The sequence below is a fragment of the Oryzias melastigma genome, linkage group LG10, assembly GCF_002922805.2.
Source record: "Oryzias melastigma strain HK-1 linkage group LG10, ASM292280v2, whole genome shotgun sequence".
In the NCBI taxonomy this organism is placed as follows: Eukaryota; Metazoa; Chordata; class Actinopteri; order Beloniformes; family Adrianichthyidae; genus Oryzias; species Oryzias melastigma.
Window position 1 is genome coordinate 2,505,703 of NC_050521.1, and position 19,864 is coordinate 2,525,566.

The following is a 19,864-nucleotide window of genomic DNA, read 5'->3' on the forward strand; positions in this document are numbered from 1 at the left end:
TTTTGCTGTTTATGGTCAGTGTCTGAATATGAGAACTGGACTGAGAGTGTGACATCACTAATAGAAAATGGGTTACTCTCAGAGTGGCAGTAGTTCATCAAAAATTGGCCTCAGCTTATTTCTCATCATCCCTTCGTTTACACTTTTCCCACTAGCTTACAGCTCCTCACATCCCCGAGAGAATATTAGCGGTGGAACAAAACGACGAGCAATAGTGATGCAATCCAGCCTTTTGACTGTATAGAAGAACTGGACTGACTGACCTGTCCTCTGGCATTCCAAACAGGAAGTACCTGTCAAAATAAGTCAAAATCCCACTGAGTTCTATGGAGAGATAAACAGCTATTACTCTGTCATTCTATTTGTCAGAATAATCATTCTTGCTCTGATACCATTTTTTTTACATGGTCCAACAATCATATATTCTTTCATGATAGTTTTTCTTTATAGCAAGTTATTCAAGTTATAATGCCCATATGGCAGGAAAATGAAATTACCTTTATTTGGTTGGAACTGGAAGTGAGTGATCTCTATGGTGATGTCACACTCAGTCCAGTTTTCTTATACCAGGGGTGTCAAACAAAATCTCTACAGGGTATGTAACAAGATTTATTCTTATCTGCTCCTGCAACAATTTGAAAAAAGAAAAACTCAAAGACATAGTTTTAATCTTAATATTTTCTAAATGTCCTCCATGATGAGAAAAATGCCACATAAACTTATCAAAAACACCAAAATCATCATTTTCATTGAAGAGGGTCTTTAAATGCTCTTTATGCACCGAAACTCCACTTTCTGTTTTCAAGGAAACGCCTCCGGAACCCGCGCATGCGCTCTCTGCTTCCGCCCAGCCGTGAGTTTAGTTTCCTGCATGTTTATGTCTGTGGTTTCCTGAACTTCTGCGTGATTTTCTCCTCAGACATTTGCGGGTTTCATTTGAACCCGCAGGATGTTCACGGGGGTTTTCGCGGTTCTTTCCACGGTCCGCGGTGCTCAGTGAAGCTGTGAGCGCGGCTCAGATTCGTTCCTCGTTGAATGGATCTACGCTCGAATTCGACTCTTTCAGAAAAACGTTTCACCGACAGTATGGAGGCAGCGGCGACGAGTTTAAGCGCAGGCTGCTGAGTTTTCAGGTGAGGAATGAGATGCCGTTTCAGAGGGATTTTAAACACACAAGTGCACTACAGACACTCGCGGAAGCATATCTCAGAACAAGCCACGCCTCTCACCGGAAGCAGCTGGGCACCGCGGGAAATGATCAAAAGCTGCCGTCAGTGGATCATAAACTTATGTCTCTTTAATTAGCAGACAATTGTCATTAATGGAGGAATCACAGAATGTTTTCCGTGTTTATTTTTTAGTTTTAGCTTTTTATCATGCTTCTTTAAAATTAAACTGAAAAAGACAGAATTCAGGATAGATTTTTATCTGCATATGCTTAAAAACACATTCTCACTCAGACACAAAACAAAAAAATTATAAGAGGGAAGACAGTTTATGAAAACATTGGTATATTGAATAAACATAATCATTTATTAAATAATAAAAAAAATGAGTGAAAAAAATATTAAAGAAACACAATCAAAGGAATGGTAAAAAACGTAAATAAATACCTGAATGAAATGATTTTCATCTTGAGTATTCTAATGTTTTGATACTTTCAGCAGAGTAGAACTTTTTGCAAGGACTCCAGAACCAGCTTCTTTCACTCCAACAGAACCAAAATCATAAGTTTAATCTGACATATAGAATTCCTCTAAAACTCGATACAGTTTATTACTGGAAAAACATAAACTTGAAGTATTTTGTATTAAAAAAATTTGAGCAACCTCTTTTTGGTGTTGTGAAATAAAGCTTTGACCTACAAGAAAAAGAATTTGTTTCCTGTAAGTTTTGGATACACCTCTTTCACAAACAGTACCAAAAGTACGGACATTTGTTGTATTATTTACCTGAAACAATGCCTCATTTGAATAAATCTTGTATCTTCGACGGGGATTTCCCTTTGACGTGGTGTCAGATATGTGAGGAACATGCATTTGAAGGGATGTGCAGCAGAGATGAGAAAACCAGAGGATTACCAAACTTTCTTTAGCAAAAAGGTTATTCTGTTTTTGACTGAATGACTGATGTTTGAATGAAAGACTTTTCATCACTTTGAATAATAAATATCTGAACAGACTGAGTGTGAGGTTGTCATGTTTGAGGACAGAAAAAGAAGCCGTCTTGTTGGGGTGTCGAATCGTTAAACTGAATCCAGAATAGAACTGTAAAAATCCATTCCCATCCCTAGTCAATTGTAGAATTTGGCCTTTATTTTGGAGGAATGAATGTTTTAAAAAAAATACTGCATCTCCAGGTCAGTCAGGCGTTGGGACAGATGTGTGGAGCAGACTCCCTCTGAGTCCTGCAGTCCTGTTCTCACTTCATCAGCAGCCACTGAACCCCCAAAACTCACACTAGAGGAGGTTCAGGCTCATCCAACAAATGTGTGTCCCTCACAAATGTAGCACATTTGAAAAGTACAACAAACCATTGTTACCATGTGTGTTGCAGGAAGCTGCTGTGCGTCACACACACTTGAACTCATTTTCCACAGAACCGCAGTCCGCCACTTACGGCATCAACCAGTTCTCCGACCTGTCTCAGGAGGAATTCAGGGGTACGTTGATGAGGACTCAACATGCTCTAGTGCACATGTATCAAAGTCTAGGCCCGGGGGCCGGATCCGGCCCTCCAGATCATTTTAGTTTTATTGTTATTAATGACCTGATGTTATCTTACTCTCATTTCTAACTTGTATAACTGACAAAATATGTTTTTATGGAAAGTAAAATATTGAAAGTTATTTAAGGTTTAAATTGATTTATTCTGGAATAATATTCTTGACATTGTATTATTCATATTTATGTTTAAAAGTTATAATTTTTAAGTTTTAAAAATTGGCAATGTTCTTGCTATTTGGAATTTTTTCTAAGATTGTTTAGTATATTTTGGAGTTAAGCAAATATTTCAGCTGTTTGCTAGATGTTTTGGCCAATTTAAGCTTTTTCTTTACTTTTTAGGCTGTTTTGGAGTTTAGCTATTTTTTTCAGCTACACGCTAGCTGTTTTAAGCTAACCTGAGTTTTTTTTTTTGTTTGTTTTTTAGACTAATTTGGCATTTAGCTAATATTATAGCTAGCTATCAGCTTCAACATTTTTAGCTATCAGCATTAGCATCTTCAGTGTCTAAATTCAGCTTATAGCATTCACACTAACATTATAGCAGGGAATGCTATATTTCTAGTTCATAATTATTTTAAAAAGTTACAGTTTTAAAAATGTAGTTTTAGAGTGTTCAATAAATGTTTATCCTGTTCAGCCAGCAACCTAAGGTGTGTTTAGGCCTCTTGTGTGACTGAGCTTAACACCCCTGTTCCAGTGGAAAAACATTATTTCTATTTGTGGGAAATAAAAAAATAAAACAATGTTCTTAACTTTTAACACATTTTTTCACAACGTGCTTTCATAAGGATTTTTTTTCCAGATATATATTTGCAAGCGATTGGTGTCAGAGCCCCCCCCTTCTCTGGACTGCCGACGGAGGGGCTCCCAGCCAGATTTGACTGGAGAGACAAAGCGGTTGTGGCACCGGTCCAGGACCAGCTAGCAGTAAGCTTTATACTGAAGGATGTGAGGAGTACAGATCAGCTGATTGTGGTCATGTCAATACAGACGCTAAGTGGGGAAGACGTTCCGGCCCACACAGGGAGCCAGCTCCACCAGGCCACAGCCTGAGGGACAAACATGACTCCATAAAGAAGCACGGCTTTTGAAGGTTTTGGCTCGTGTGTTTACAGTGAATTAGCACCTGGAGGGCCGTTTGATCACAGCCAGACACACGTCTGTTTTTTGTCTGTTTCAAAAACAAACACACATCTCTTAAATGGACTTTAAAGACATTTCATGGACCAATTTTTAAGGTGCTGAGATACACAAACACTTGTACTGTTTATAGTTTCAAGTGTTACTTTTCCTAACACATCTTGTAGATAGAGAAGTACGATGTGGGATCATGAAGGATCAGGTCTAACCCTCACATCGCTCAAGCCGGGCAGGACTGTCCGGATCAGAATGGACCGTGTTCTCCGTGTTGTGAGACGGTTCTCACCCACATGTTCTAGTGGGATTTTTCTGACGATAGAGAGCATATATAAAGAAAACTAAACTTATTCCTTCTTTCAAGTCGTAGTGAATCAGGAAACAGAAACTATGACCTAGAAAACGACAGATTTTTTGATTTTGGCTAAAACATCCTAATCAGGATTAAACAACCTCTGGGAACGCTTTTACACAGTTTAAAAGGTGATTGACTTTAAATTCTGTGGGAGGATTGGGTGAGAAAGTTCTCTCTGAAAAAGCAGTGACCCCCCAGCACACGCAGGAAATTAACAGGTTTTCACTTGTATCACCATAAATCTATAAGGACTTGTGATGTGAAATGATTGTAAATGTGTGAAGGGCCGTGGCGCTCTGCCATCTGCTTCAGCGAATCCCCTCGCTCGCCAGCGTTTGTGCTGCAGACTCAGGGTTTTCACCACTTCAGCCATCCTCACATTAGGTTTCTGAGTTGGCGGGAGGTACACTTGACTTCTTAGTAGCTGTAAACAAGACGGTCTGATGTTTACCAGCTCAAAGGTAAATAACACATTTGATGACTATTGATAAGGACGTGCAAAGAGACACAAGTTCCCTACATTGGTGACATTTATCCCTTCACACGTGGAAAAACTGGAAAACTTTTCCAGATGCAAAATACTGTTTTGTGAAAACACTAAAATATTTTATCTGATTTACGCATATAAAAACAGCAGATGATTTCAGTCTTCATAACAATGACAATCTTAATTTGGTTAAGTTGTTTTTTTTCTCACTCGTGGTCAGAGCTGCTCCTCCAGCACACACCTCATCTTAACTTTTAGCAGAGAAACTGAAGATGTTTGTTTCTGCAGATCATCCTTTAATAACCTTTAAATTCACTTTACTAATTCCACACCACCTGACAACAAAACGGAACATACTGTTCTAGATATGGTTTGATTAGGTTTAATGGAGAAATTGTTCTTGAGTTCTCTTTCTAACCACCATCCAGTAGAATTAACAAGAACCTCTGGGACTTTACTCCTACACAGGTTTATGATGTTTTAATACATTTGCAAAGCCAATGCGCTCAAAAACGTATGGTTACTCCTCTAAAAGGTACGGGTTTAAAGTCCCCCTCCAATGAAAATCCTGTTTTTAAATTTTTAACATGTCTGTGTGTCATTTTTCTTCTGAAAGAGAACAAATATAATAAGAAATCATTTTGTTTTTGCATTTCTCCTTTTAAATCAGTCAAAGTGTCTTGGACAGACTCTGTTTGAATGAATGATCTTCTTTCCATCAACAGCTCTGCTGCACATGCACTAAACCCTCATCTGTTCCTAGTGTCTAGTTCAGGTTCTGGAGAAGAGAAGATGGTATCTTCACATTGACTGCAGTCAAATGAGCCGCCGTTCACATTTCTGTGGTCAAATCAGCATCACTGGATTTTTGGTGTGAGTTTCATCCAATACTTACGGTAGCAGGACTGAGAACGCTGGAAAATCTCCACCAGACTCCACGGAGCTTCTTGATGTGACCACGGAAATGTGAACGGCGGCTCATTTGACCGCAGTTGGAAAGGATTGTAAATCAATGAAAGAGCATTTTGATGTTAGCTTTGATTATTTTATCAAGAACTCTGAGAAACCAATGATTGAATGTATTGATCACAGCAACGTCAATAAACATTGGAGAATTTTGATGTTAGACGTGAAGACTTCAAGAGTTTCTGAAAAACTAAAAAAATAAATGACCTCAGTTGTTATGAATTCCACCAGACAACTCACTCCTGTTAAAGTGTAGTCGTAATTACCCAGCTTGGTGTTCAGAGGAAGGTCAGATGTGACCTCAAAACCTCTTTGTAAGGATGTAATGACTCTTTGTGAATCAGTAAAAAAAAAAACAATTCAAATTCATCAACATGTTCACCAGTGCAGAAAATTAAAAAATGGGTTAGTTTGGGGCTGTGCCTAAATGTATAAAAATGCAGAGCCGATGACCCCATGAGTCCTGCTCGGTGTCCTGTGGGTGGAGTTCAGACAGAGAAGGCTTTTCCTGGTTTCCGTTTTCAGCGCCTCAAACGTGGACAGAGACGGCCGTCACATTCTGAGGGGTCTCCAGTCAGAAATCCCTCTAGGGATGACAGATTTCCCCCTCTCTGCTCTCAAAGAGCCGCAGAACTCCCCCCGCCCTATGACTGGGGCGATCAGGTCCTGACCTTTCACAGGTCCATCCTGAAGTGTTTCTGTCACCAGATGGCAGCAGAGAGCCATTTTTCATGGGGCTCCCTCTGTCCCGTGCAGTGCAGCAGCTGTTGGGCCTTCAGCGTGGTGGGTGCTGTGCAGTCTGCTCGTGCTGTGGGGGGGTCACCGCTGCAGCAGCTCAGCGTGCAGCAGCTCCTGGACTGTTCCTTCACCAACAAAGGCTGTGGTGGAGGCTCCCCCACCGCCGCTCTGAGCTGGCTTCAACAGGTGTGGTCTCTTTTCACCTGACACATCCTGGTACCTGACCCTGAATCCAGAACTGAACCGGCCCGTGTGGACCTGTGTGTTTCCTCCAGACCAGAGAGAAGCTGGTGTCTGCAGGAGACTATCCGTACCAGGCCGAGGCGCGGATCTGCCGTTTCTTCTCCCAGACACACCACGGCGTTGCTGTGAAGAACTTTACTGTCCATAACTTCAGGTAAAACACTCGGTTTACAGCTTTTCCATCTGATAAAGCACATGTGTCAAAGTCAAGGCCCGGGGGCCGGATCCGGCCCTCCGGGTAATTCTATCCGGCCCTCCAGATCATTTATCTTATCTTTTATGTTATCTTGAGCTCATTTATAACTTGTATAATTTTGACAAAATATATTTTTATGGAGAGTAAAATATTTAAAGTAATTTAAGGTTTAAGTTGATTTATTCTGGAATAATATTCCTGCCTTTTTATTATTCATAATTATGCTAAATTTATGGTTTTAAAGTTTTAAAAATGGTCATTCTGCTAGCTTTTTAGACTATTTTGGAATTTACTAACATATTTAAGGCCATTTTGGAGTTTAGCTACTATTTCAGCTACCTGAGCTGGTTTGGCTAATTTAGGCTTCTTCAGTTTTTTAGGCTAGCTTGAAGTTTTGCTATTTTTTCAGCTATATGCTAGCTTTTTTGGCTAACCTATTTTTTTATTATTATTATTAGTTTTTAGGCTAATTTGTCCTTTATATAACATTTCAGCTGACTTTCAACTTCAGTGTTTTCAGCTATCACCTTCAGCATTTGTAGCTATCAACTTCAGCGTTTTCAGCTATCAGCCTCAGAGATTTCTGCTATTAGCTTCAGCCTTTTTTTAGCTATCAGCTTCAACGGTTTCAGCTATCACCTTCAGCATTTTAGCTAACATCATCAGTGTTTTTAGCTATCAATTTCAGCATCTTCAGCTATCAGCACTAACATTTTCAGGGTCTAAATTCAGCTCACAGCATTTATAATAGCATGATCACAGGTTATGCCATATATAACCTGGGGAGGGGGCTGAAAACCACAGCCCGGTCGGACTGTGACCCTCACGTTTCTGTGTTTTATCACATGTTGTTCCATGTGCTGCAGGAATCCTCTCCTGCTCAAAGCAGTGACTCCTCTCTGGAATACTAGAGATCTTTCTCCTTCTCTCCAAAGCCGTTAACAGCCGGGCTCCTCCATGTCTGTCAGAGGTTCGGAGGAGCATCTCCACTCCGTCCTGTTCTCTTCAATCATCTTCCGCTGTTCACTTGTCTGTCCCTCGTTGGCCTCACCGCCGTGGGGAGCAGCGCTTTCAGCTGCTCTGGATCTCTGACCTCAGAAATAGAACTCCTCGCACTCTTTTGTCATCTTCACTCAGCACTCATCTGTTAAAGCTGCTTTCAATCACAAACAGAACTGCAGCGGCTCTTTTTAACCTCCAGAATGTTTTGATGTCATTTATTCTTTTTGAATGTTTTAACATGTCGAATGATAGAAATGTACCTTTGAATTAAACATAGTCCTTATACATATAATTATTTGGACTAATATTATTATCTTAAATCAGGGGTCCCCAAACTTTTTCTTGTGAGGGCCACATAACTGTTTTCTTCTCTGATGGGGGGCCGGGTCGGTTTGTAGAAAAAGTGCAGCAATCACAGCCTAAATGTAAACATTTACGGTTTTCCAGAAAGCCACAGATAGCCACATTTTAAATAATTCCTTTATGTGTTCTTCACAAAAAAAATAAACCAATAAATATTCTCTCCTCTCCTTCCATAGTTCAGACTGCAGAAGGGTAGAATAAAAAGTCATGTTCTATGTGGGTCTCGATTGGTCAGATTGAGAAAAATAAATAAATCATGGGTCTCATATACTGCAGTGTTAGGGCCCCAGACTCAGCTTGAGACTGAACAGAGGTGTTAAGTGATCAGGTTTATGTGCTGTTGAGAGTCTGCGGTCTGAATCAGAATGACGTCTTCACGGTCTGAATGGGGACTCGTGACATTGTGAAGAAACAATCAGAATGTCTGAAATAAGTTTTCATTGATCCGTGCTTCTTTAATAGCGAGGTGTTTACCACAGGCTGCAGAAAGAAGCAGAATTCACAGTATTGTGGGCTCTCTGCAGCGCATAGCTCTCACAGTCACTCTTTGTTTCAAACGTTGCCTTTTCTGGCGTCTGCACAGAAAGAGTTTGTCTCAGAATAGTTATTCTTCACTTGTTGGAAATGCTGCTTTTCTGCTCTTCCCGCTGCTGGATGCAAGGATGGACCGACACTTCTCAGTGCCAAGGGGAAAAAAGGTTTTTGGGCCCCATGATCCATGTCCACGAGGTATTTTTATCTAGTAAATGTAAGTTCTAGACTTAATTTTAAAGATTAAAGATTTTAAGATTAGGTTAGACAAAAAAACATGTTAAAATAGAGCAAATTGTCCATCTATCTTTTCTCTGAACCTGTAAAAATCCCATTTTAGAGATGCTGGAGCCCTGTCTGTGTCTCCATACACCCTTACATTCACACCTAATGGACAATTTAATCATGACCTACGAGGAATGTTTTTAGACTGTGGGAGAAAAACGGAGTTCTCGGAGAAAACCCACGCATGCACGAGGAGAACATGCAAACTCCAAACAGAAAGGTCCCAGCCGGGATTTGATCCAGAGCCTTCTCTCTGTAAGCCCAGATTGAAGGTGCCAATCTCAAAATGTCATCAATGAATATTTTTTACGACCAAATAGGAACCTATGGTGACATCAGTGTAACAGAAATAAAACATCACCCAGACACCCCAGCTGCCATATACTGTACCCAAGTTAATTTTTTATCCCTAAAGCAATGTATTTACTTATATATTTGTGAGTATTAGTAAACCATTGTGTAGTTTATAGTGTTGTAAATGGTGTCATATTGTACCTGATTCTACTCTCACATACCTGGACCGGAGCTCCAACCTCGTGCCAAGAACATTCATTGCTCACTGGTTTGACGATATAAATCCTAGAATCTTTGAATTCCGACTAATTTTATTTATAAGGAAAATGGGTTTGGATTCTTATGGGTTAAGGAAACATAGTAAATCTCCAGTTACACTCCAAACACGTCTCAAAGACTGGTTTGTATCTCATTAAAAGGCAATGATATTCATACTCGGTTACATTTCTGTCATTGTCTCTTGAAGGATCTTTAAGGATCTTAAGTCAAAGTTCTTCAAATAAAAGCCAATAGTTTACAATACAACCAAACCCAAGATCGCTTACTCACTTTTAGAGCAACAGTCTTTATCCTTGGCAATAAAAATGTGAACGGATGCACAGCATCTTCAAAACCAAGAACTCTCACCAGGTCATGGTTGATTGCCAGAATTGAGTTTGTTTGCGACATGATGATCCTCAACACACACTTTAAAACAGAATCTCTCACCTTCACAACTGCAGACAGGTGGTGTAAGGAAATGTGAGTCTGACATTAGCTTGGAGGGAAAACAGTAAATGCGTTCCCTCAAGACAATGTGGTTATTTTGAGGTCAGTCGAGGTCTCTGACTCAGAAACTCAGTAGTTCGGTTCTGGTGTGAAGCTGCACTTGTGCTCCTTGGGCTTGCAGAAAAATCTTTTTCGTGATCTGGACGCATGTTTTGTTCACTATCTTTTTTACTGACTGATGTCTGAACATCCAGCTCCAGTTTAGAGCTAACTCTGGTACGACCAAAGCTACTTTGTTTTTGGAATAAACACCATCTTCGTTGAGAAGACCCAAAAAGATGAAGATCCTGTCATTTCCTGGGTTAAAAAGCGTTCTCCGATATCTCAGCCTTGTGCAGAGATGACAAAGCACAAGGTTCTGCAAATAACAAGAATTCAAGAAAATGACTTTGTGCTTAAAAAACAACTCCTGTTCATGGATACAGTTGCGTGCTGAAGTCGGTTTCTGATTCATTCTTCCCAGTAGAGATATTGTACTCCTCAGTTTGTCTGACTGGAACAGTCTTGGTGTGATATTTTTCTGTTCCAGTGTCAATAACAGGTTTTCAGTTAACTTTCCAAAACTGCTGAGTCAGATGCCTTAAATCAAAGCTAACTCTTCAGTTTTTAGCCAAACTGAAGCAGAATGTTTTATTTATTCATTCATTCATTCATCGTCTTGGCGCTTTTTCCCTGTCGGGGTCGCGGGGTGCCGGAGCCTATGCCGGCTACTGATGGGCGAAGGCGGGGTTCACCCTGGACAGGTCGCCAGTCTGTCTCAGCAGAATGTTTTAATTTACATGAAAAATGTCTGGGTTTAAAAATAATCAGTTTAACTTTGATTCACAAGTTCACCGTGATATTTACGATTTAACATGTTACTTTTCTCAAACTTGTGATTTAAATTAAAAAATGGAGGAACTTTAAATTAAAAAATACAATCTTATATTTATAACTAAGTCAAAACTGTTTTTTTTACATTAAAGAAAACAATTTTAAAGACATTTTGATTTATGGAAAAAAATACATGTAATTATTTCCTCCGAGTGAAGATCGATTTAATATATTTGAATCTGATCTGAACAAAACCATAAACTTTTCTTTAGAAGGATCTACTAGAGAAAAGCTCAATCATGACACCAAATCCCTCCATCTGTGGGATGTAATAATTGCTCATTTCTTGCACTTCTTTTCCACAATTTTGTCTTTTTTAGAATCCAATCTCAATTTCATTTTTGTTTTGAAATGATGATTTTCCAATTTGTCATATTTGTTCTTTGTTTATATCTATTTAAATGCATCTTTGAAATGAACGTAAATGCTTTAGGACAACAGTGTTTCACACTGTAAATCACAAATATTTGTTCTCCTTCATTTAAACACATCCCTGAAGAAGGAAGCATCATAAAACCCTTTGGGTGGAATCATCTACTGACAGAAGACAGCTCTGAAAAGGCTTCACTCAGACAGTGAGATGATCTGCAGATGTTCTCCAGAAGCAAACTAAGACAGTGAGCAGAGTTTCTGTGAACCACAAAAGGCAATCAAGCTAGTTTGTCTGGTGTTTTTCCTCAGAGGTCAGGAGCCGGCCATGATGGCTCAGCTCGTAGAGCGCGGGCCTCTGGTGGCTGTTGTGGATGCTGTCAGCTGGCAGGATTACCTGGGAGGCATCATCCAGCACCACTGCTCCAGCCAGTGGCCCAACCACGCCGTTTTAGTGGTGGGATATGACACTTCAGGTATGAGTTCCCGCTCTAAAGCTCATCAGAAGATGGGTGTTTTCACCTCAGCTAGTCTTGTTTCAGACTCCTACATGTTTTCTAACCAACCTGCAATTGAAGCTCCCTATTGGCTAAACACACCTGATCCAGGTAACCAGCAGCAGATAAGACAGGATTTCTGGACAACCAGCAGGATGACGGCCCTCGAGGCCCAGAGTCTGAGCCCTCTGTTTTATGTGAAGGAAATGTCTGGGGAGGGGTCGAGAGTAAATGTAGATGTAGAGAGGCAAAAAAAAGAACGAATCCAGGAAATCGCATTGTTTGATTTATAAAGAACGTATTTGCTCAATGGAGCCGAAAATAACGACTTAGCTCCCAGAAACAAGCAAGAACTCTGTTGTCACAGTCTTGTTATGGTGTTAACACTTTAACACCAAAGCTCTAGCTCCAGTGTTTACATTCTTTCCACTACCGTAACTCTCCCACTGTTGACACAATCAATGCAATTCCAGCAGATTCTGAAGTGGAGAAAAGCAGCCTTGCTCTGATGTGAAGCACTGGGCTGTATGGGGTTCCATTTGTGCCAAAGATATGTTTTTGTGTCCACTGTCTATGTCTATTGAACAAGTTTACTGAGCATTTGTTCATGTCTATGTACTACTAATCAATATCCTCTGTGTGTCCTGTGAAGCGACAGGAGCTCATGATGCTAGCAACTGCTGCTAAGGACTTCTCTGACAACCAGATCCAACGACAATAGCAAATGCTAAGTTTTAAACATAAAGCTGAAACATGACAGAGCTATCATCAATGAAGCGTGGACATGCAGAAGTCAGCTCTGCATCCAGGACTGATTAGTGCATTCATATAAAACGCGGGGGCCACACCAACGTTGAGCTTTCATTTTAAGGCAGGGGCCACATAATATCAACTTTGGGGCTGCAAATGGCCTGCGGGCCGCCAGTTTGAGACCCTGTTCTAGAGGGTTCTAGCCGCTCTTTGGACCTCAATCCAAAAGAGAATCTATGGAGGAAGTTAAAATTCTGTGTCTTCCAGCAGCAGTCCTAAAACATCACAGCTCTGGAGAAGATCCGCATGGAGGAATGGACCAACATAGCAGCTGCCTGGTTTAGTCCTGCAGGACTACAACCTTTGACCTCTTTTATTGATTACCAGAGTTACATTTCAAAGGATCAATGAACTTTTGTTATTGTTCAAACACCCTTTTTCTCCACCTTTATATAACTAAATCAAACAATGTGATTTTTTGGATTTGTGTTCACATTCTGTTTCTCACAGTTAAAAGGAGGACATAAGGATGTCCTAATAATATTGCTTTAGTTTTTTGCAGAATTTAATTACATGAAAATTGAATTTATTTGGTACTATGTATGAAAATGTACTGAGAGTTTGAGTTATTAGGAGCTTAAGATTCTTAAATGACTCTTCTAATGTTTAGTCATTTTTGGTTTTAGACTAAATTAGAATGTCTTGATCTAAAGTGTGCCTAAAACACTCAGCGTTGAAGTGAAACATGGTTATAAGTGAGCATTTTATGCTCATTAGAATCAGATTCAGTAATGAACGGAGATCAGAAAAGCTCCAGACTTTGAGCAAATGCTGGTCGGATGTAAAGCTGAACTGATATTTCTTCATCTCCTGGTGTTGTGTTTTATGTTTGGTCTGAAGGGATTAAGAGAGAATAATTTAAACTCCAGTTTTTGTGTGGCAGGAGAAGTTCCATACTGGATCGTGCAGAACTCCTAGGGAACTGCATGGGGGAACGAGGGCTATGTTTACATAAAAATGGGTGGAGACCTTTGTGGTAGGTTACGTTACAGTTCTCTGGATGCGTCAGCGTTGACTGAGATGAACCTGTGGTGACTCTCTTCCAGGTATCGCAGACGGCGTGGCCGCCGTCTCTGTCTGACAGCTGTGTGTTAATAATTACCCCGCTGCGACCTTGTGTGAGCCGGCACGCGGAGGCGTTTAGTTGTCTGAAAACAGCCTTCACCTCTGCTGCTCATCACCTTTACTGTACACATTATGCATTACATTAAATACAGTTATGAACAGGACTGAGATTTACATTTGTACACAAGGATTGCATTAATCACAGCATAAATACATAAAATGATTATTTATAGAATACTATACAGAATATGTATATATTTTGTTTAAGAAACTTGTGTTTTTTTTCCACATTGCAATAAAACAAATGAATTCAGATCATTTCCTGTCCTTTGTGCTGCTGCAACCTCATTGGACACGTCAGTCTGACTCCTCGCTGCTGCAGTAGGAGCTGTCGCAGCACTCCGCCGTGTACAGGAAGGTGTGCACGTTGGGGTTCAGCTTGGGCACCCAGTGGCGCGGCACCAGGAATGTTGCCAGGTTGAAGAGGTCCACGAACACTTTGTAGCGGTCGCTGAGATAAAACGTTCCCAGTTATGTAACGTCTGAACTTTAGAGTTTGTTTGACGTATTTAAAGAGAAAATCACAGCTGGAACAGTGAAAGAGCTCCCGTTACCTGACAGTGGACCTGAGGTACTGGTATCCAGACGAACCACCTGTGCCCGCTTTGCTGCCAATCATACGGTGCACCATGCACACATGATTGTCTGGAAATGAGTCAAAGATAAGAAATAAAGCTGCTGCTAAAACCCCCAAATCATACTGATTAACCCTTTAACACCTGAGGCTTCAACGGTGACACTTAAACTCAAAATCTTTGACATAGTGTAACTTTTCAACTGTTAACACGATCATTCCAGTCGATTCTGAAGGAGATAAGCGGTCAGAATCGACTGGAATGATCGTGTTATTAATTAAAAAATTACAGTAAATCAAAGAACGTAAACACTGGAGCTCTGGTGTTAAAGGGTTAAGCTGTAACGTTTCAATAATGACCCAATAGGAAACAGTTCTCTGAGGTGGAATACCCTAGTTTGTAGGGCTGGGTATCGATAGTAATTTTTAATTCCTATTTTTTACAATTCTTTTGATCCACTCAATTCTATTCGATTCAATTGAATTTTGAGTTTACACATGCAGATGCATTTGTTTAGAAATATATTAATAATCTAACATAATTTCAATATATTTATATTAATCTGATCCAGTTCACATACTGTAAATGTATCAGTGAAGTACTGAGATTGTTAATATCATCCAGAGTTACATGGATTCTCTAAAAGAGAAGTTCTAACAAAAATGTTCAGATCATTAACATCATAAACAAAGTCCCAATCGGAATTCTTCCCTTCTCCCTTCCCCTTTATTTAGCCCTCAAAGCAGAGAGTTATAAAAAAATAGTCTCATATTTCGTTCGATGACATCATCACTGCTAGCATCCACCGCTTGAATAAACATAACAATAACAGTTTGAAACTTTGAAAAGGCCATGCTACAATTAAAAAGTCATTACTTTTCATAGCGTGACGCAGTTTACCCTTGCAGCAGAGGACTTTATATCCCTCTGTTTGGAGGGTGACATTAAAATATATATATATATATATCCCAGACACACTTGTACTCAAACAGCCCCTTGAAATGGAGGGGAAGGGCGAAGGGAAGAATTTGGATTGGGCCATTGTTCTTGTTCTCCTGGAGGGCGTTTCAGTTTGGCCACTAGGTGGCGATCGCGCTAAAGCAGTACACTTTTTACAGAAAGAATGAGCAAAAAAACTGTTGGCTACTTTAAAAATATTTCCTTAAAAGAGTTTGAAAGGTTCATGCCTGTGAGTTTATAAAGATGTTCATTTATTCATTTATTCGACCTAGTGTTAGCATTACCTGTCCTATGGAAAATTCCACTAAATGTTAGCATCAAGCTAGCGGACGTTAGCTTTATGTGCTAAATCATTGATCTATTAAGCCTAAATCGATTGATCACTTTTATCAACCCAGCCCTACTTATTTACAATGAACAGACTCAGTAAGATGTGGGTTTTTGTAGCGTGGTTTACTTCACAACTTGCCGTATGATGATATAGTGATCTTAGACAATGTAAATGCTCACATCTCCATTTGGTCATGAGGGTGTCGATGTCCATGAGGGAGGTGAGCAGCTGGAAGGGAACCTGGAACCTGGGCTCCTCCCTGAAAGGTAAGAGCACATCTGAAGCTTTACTTTGCATGTTAGTGATCCAAGTCTTCGTGCGTTTGGGTAGCTGTCATCTGTTCACCACCAACAAGCCTGCAGTTTTGTTCTCGTTATCACTGTGCAGTAACTGCCGGGTGACTGTGAGCTCTGCTGCAGCCTTAATGAGCCTCATGTGACATTTTGCTTTTCTCACATGTGTTAGAAGCTGCCTCACGCCTTCAGGTAAAACAGCTCCGAGTGGATAGAGCTCGTGGAAGTGTGTGTGTTTGTATGTGTGGTGTGCCTTTTGAATGTGATATGAAAATGTTAGTGCAGAGATTTGTAATTCTGTGGACAGTCTTACCTGTAGAAATAGATCATCAGCGCTCCTTGAAGAGCTTTGTAGGAGAACCGTCTCTCACCTTGTGAACAAAATAAAAACATGCCACCTTCAGATTCAGCTTGTGTGTGGACCTTCCTAAGGTTTAAAGTACACAAGAAGCTGTGGCTGTGCCGCAGAGCGCTGGGCGATGATGCACAGACGCCGGCGGGCTGGACATGTGGGAGTCCGTTTGTGTGACCTTTTTGTCTGTGTTTCAATGTGCTTCTATGTTGATGTGTTTTTGCTTGTACTTCAATCTATGCCGTCATACTACAACTCAGTGTTTATGTTCTTTGATTTGTTGTATTTTTTTTAAATTGTTGACTCATTAATTCCAGTAAATTCTAAATGAGAAAAGCGGCTCACGCTAATTTAGACTTTTCTTTTTAAGTATATTTAGGCTGTTTAGGAGTTAGGCTAATATTTACATGCTAGCTGTTTTGGCTAATTTAGGTTTTTTTCAAATTTTTTAGAATATTTTGAAGTTTAGCTGTTTTCTCAGCTAGATTCTAGTTGTTTTGGCTAATCTAAATTTTTGTTTTCCTTTTTTTTTGTTTTTTTAGGCTAATTTGGCATTTAGCAGATATTTTAGCTGGCTACCAGCTTCAACATTTTCAGCTTCAGTGATTTCAGCCATCTGCTTCAACGTTTTCAGCTTCAGCTTCAGTCTTTTCAGCGTTTTCAGCTCGCCCTGCTTTTTCCCCTTAGAATCGACTGGAATTATCGTGTTAATGGTTGAAAAGTTACAGTATGTTAAAAAAATTGTGTTTGAGCGTCACTGGCGACGCCTCAGGTGTTAAAGGGTTAAAACCAATAGCACATGGTGCCCAAAGTGTGGCCCTGGGGCCAAATTTGGCCCACCAAAGATCATCTTTTGGCCTGTCAAGTCGTGGCCGCAGAAGCCGCGGAGTGTTTAGTTAGAACCTCTTACCCTTTTCCCATTTTTCTCTCGGACATGTGTCAAATTCAAGGCCCGGGGGCCAGATCCGGCCCTCCTGGTAATTATATCCGGCCCCCCAGATAATTTTATTTTAGTGTTATTAATGGCCTAATGTTATCTTGCTTTTATTTCTAGCTTCCTACCACAAACACAGATTGAAGATGCTTTATTTTAGCCATCATTCCTGCTCCCTCCTCATGTGTCTTTCCTGGGCGATTAGTGCCGCCAGATTTGCGTGGCTGCTGGCCACCATAGGCATTATGTCTTGTATGTGTTGTCCAGCAGTTTCCCTTGTGATTAATGAAATATAGTTGATTGATCGAGTCGACGAACCTTTGCTGACCAAGTGGTCGTGATGCTTTTCATCAAACAGCGAGGTGAAGATCTCCTTCTGCTTGGCTTGCTCCGCCCTCACCTCCTCTTTTTCCTCCCCATCTGCCATCTTCTGTCATTGCACATACAAAAATATTCAGTTTTGATGTTCTACATTGCAGCAGAACGTTGGAGTCCTTTTTACCTCTGTTTTCTGCCTCTCTTTGCTCAACCCTTCAAATATATTGATCCTCAGTTTTTCCCAGAAGTTGAATCCCTCCACCTCCAAGCCTGGAGTTCTCTCCAGCCACTCCTGAAACAGCAGAGCATTAGAACATGTCCTCCTTCTCACTCATTAAACCAGAAAAGGTCTTTTCAGGTATAATACCGACCTCAACCAGCTTCAGGAGAGTGGGCTCCTGCTCGGCAGAGAGCAGCATCTCGCTCTGTCGGCCTTTAAAGTTGTCTCTGTAGTGGCGTCTGTTGTACGGGACCCTCAGGTTGTCCGGCACGCCGATCTTGTTCTCCAGGAGCCGAAACTGAAGGCTTTGGAAGCCAGAGGCTGGAGACAGGTATTCCCTGTGAACATGACCCACGTCAGCAAAGACAAACAGCAGCCCGTTGGTTTATAAAGAGCTTCTCATGAGTTCACCTGAAGTCAAAAAAGTCCAGGGCCGTCATGGTTTCCAGAACCGCAAACTGGTCGACCAGCAGTCTGAAGATCATCACGATCCGGTGGATACGAGTGTTGACTTTGAGCATGTTGCGTTCATCGCGAACCTGAAGGAAAACACGAAACAAAATTTCAAATGGACAGAAAAAAATCAATCTCTGAATGACACCTCTCTGCTCAGTGATGGATTTGTGGTCTTCACATTAGGGCTGCCACGATTGGTCAACTAATCGACTATTAAAAGAGTCGACGACAAATTAAATACCAAAATTAGTCATTACTTTATATCATATGGAGTCAGAGCGTAGTAAAAATAAAATGTTGTAATGACATTCTGCCAGCTTTTTGAATTATTTTGGCATTTATTAAAGGTTTTTTTAGGCTATTTTAGAGTTTAGCTAATATTTCAGCTACATGCTAGCTGTTTTGGCTAATTGATGCTGTTTTCAGTTTTTATGTTACTTTGGAGTTTAGCTAGTATTTCAGCTGTATGCTAGCTATTTGGGCTTATTTAGGCCTTTTTTGGTTTTTAGGCTATTTTGGAGTTAAGTTAATATTTCAGTCACATGCCAGCTGTTTTGGCCACTTAAGCTTTTATTTATTTTTAGTTTTTTAGGCTGTTTGGGAATTAAGCTAATATTTTAGCTGGCAGCGTTTTCAAATATCAGCTATAGGGATTTCAGCTACCAACTAGCATCTGTAACGGCCAAATTCAGCTTGCAGCATTATCACAGGTAATGCTGTATATCCATTTCTTAGTTAGTCTAAAGCTAATGATGCTTAAGATCTTTACTTTACATCCGGTTTGCGCATGACCTGATTAGTCGACTAATCTGAAAGAATAATCAGTGATCAGTCGACTATTAAAATAATAATTTGTATCAGCCTTACTTCACACTCAGAACATGAAGCTGTCATGTAGCTGATGTTTTCAGGACTGATTGCTGTCGCATCTTTCAGCTTTCCATGCTCACATTGTCCCTCAAACAGCTTCATCTGAGGGAGTTGTGACTTACGTGTCCACTGACGAAGATCTCTCGGACGGAGTCCAGCTCAAACAAAATCTGCTTGAACCACAGCTCATAAGCTGAAAATACAAAGACAAATGTTCAGGCTCTCCTTCACTCAAATATCATATCAAAAAATAAAGATTCTTGAAAAAAACAAAAAAATCTATCAAATTAAAACCTTGATGGGTGACGATGAAGAGGTGCTCGTCATGGATTTTGTTGCCTTTTGCTTCACTCTGCAGAACCTGGGCTGTGACTATTTTGTCGAGCTGAATGTTGGACAGAAAAAGCATAAATGTTCATTTAAAAGTATCTTGGAAAGCCCAGGATTCAGCAGTGAGGACGTACCTGCAGATAGTCCCCATAAATGATTCCTCCTTTACTGGCGTTGTTGACTCCGGCCTGCGAGGCGTCCTCATCTTCATCAGCAGGAGGTTTGTTTTTGAACAACCTGCAGTTTTAAGAGACACAGACTTTTATTATGGGATTCTTCCTCATGTTCGGGAAAGTTCCAACATCAGCAAACTGAACGTACAAATGTCTCTTCTCAAAGTACGGGCATCCGCTCATGGTGGCCAAAGGACGCAGCAAAAACTTCTTCTTATCTCTTGAAATTCACTGAATGTTTTCAGTGCGATCCAGGCTTTTAAGGGTTCATCACATCCAATCACCTC

At 40.4% G+C, this 19,864-nt stretch overlaps 2 protein-coding genes across 2 annotated transcripts; one reads left to right on the forward strand and one right to left on the reverse strand.

Moving 5' to 3' along the window:
- Nucleotides 1-704: 704 nt before the first annotated feature.
- ctso (cathepsin O) lies at nt 705-14,018 on the forward strand (the record flags this gene model as incomplete). The annotated part of the gene is given in 9 exon segments (XM_036213990.1): nt 705-853; nt 920-1,133; nt 2,557-2,662; nt 3,529-3,653; nt 6,428-6,595; nt 6,685-6,806; nt 11,646-11,809; nt 13,524-13,616; nt 13,687-14,018. Coding segments are annotated over 9 exon segments (1,176 nt in total), but the record flags the coding sequence as incomplete, so codon positions are not given.
- On the reverse strand, nt 13,983-19,864 carry tdo2a (tryptophan 2,3-dioxygenase a). Its single transcript, XM_024262599.2, has 12 exons — nt 19,726-19,864; nt 19,539-19,641; nt 19,369-19,459; nt 19,197-19,267; nt 18,160-18,287; nt 17,900-18,086; nt 17,713-17,820; nt 17,529-17,640; nt 16,238-16,295; nt 15,811-15,890; nt 14,320-14,410; nt 13,983-14,216 (listed from the first exon to the last, which is right to left on the reverse strand). Exons 1-12 carry the CDS (start codon nt 19,758-19,760, stop codon nt 14,063-14,065), a joined length of 1,218 nt encoding a protein of 405 aa, XP_024118367.1. The 5' UTR covers nt 19,761-19,864; the 3' UTR covers nt 13,983-14,062.

Excerpts from the sequence above, each read along its gene's own strand:
- tdo2a (XM_024262599.2), bottom strand. The coding sequence starts at position 19,760 with ATGAGCGGATGCCCGTACTTTGAGAAGAGACATTT. Across the intron at positions 18,087-18,159 it reads CTGGACTTTTTTGACTTCAG|GGAATACCTGTCTCCAGCCT; the intron begins GTGAACTCATGA and ends TCATGTTCACAG. Across the intron at positions 14,411-15,810 it reads CCTCATGACCAAATGGAGAT|ACAATCATGTGTGCATGGTG; the intron begins GTGAGCATTTAC and ends ACTCATTTCCAG.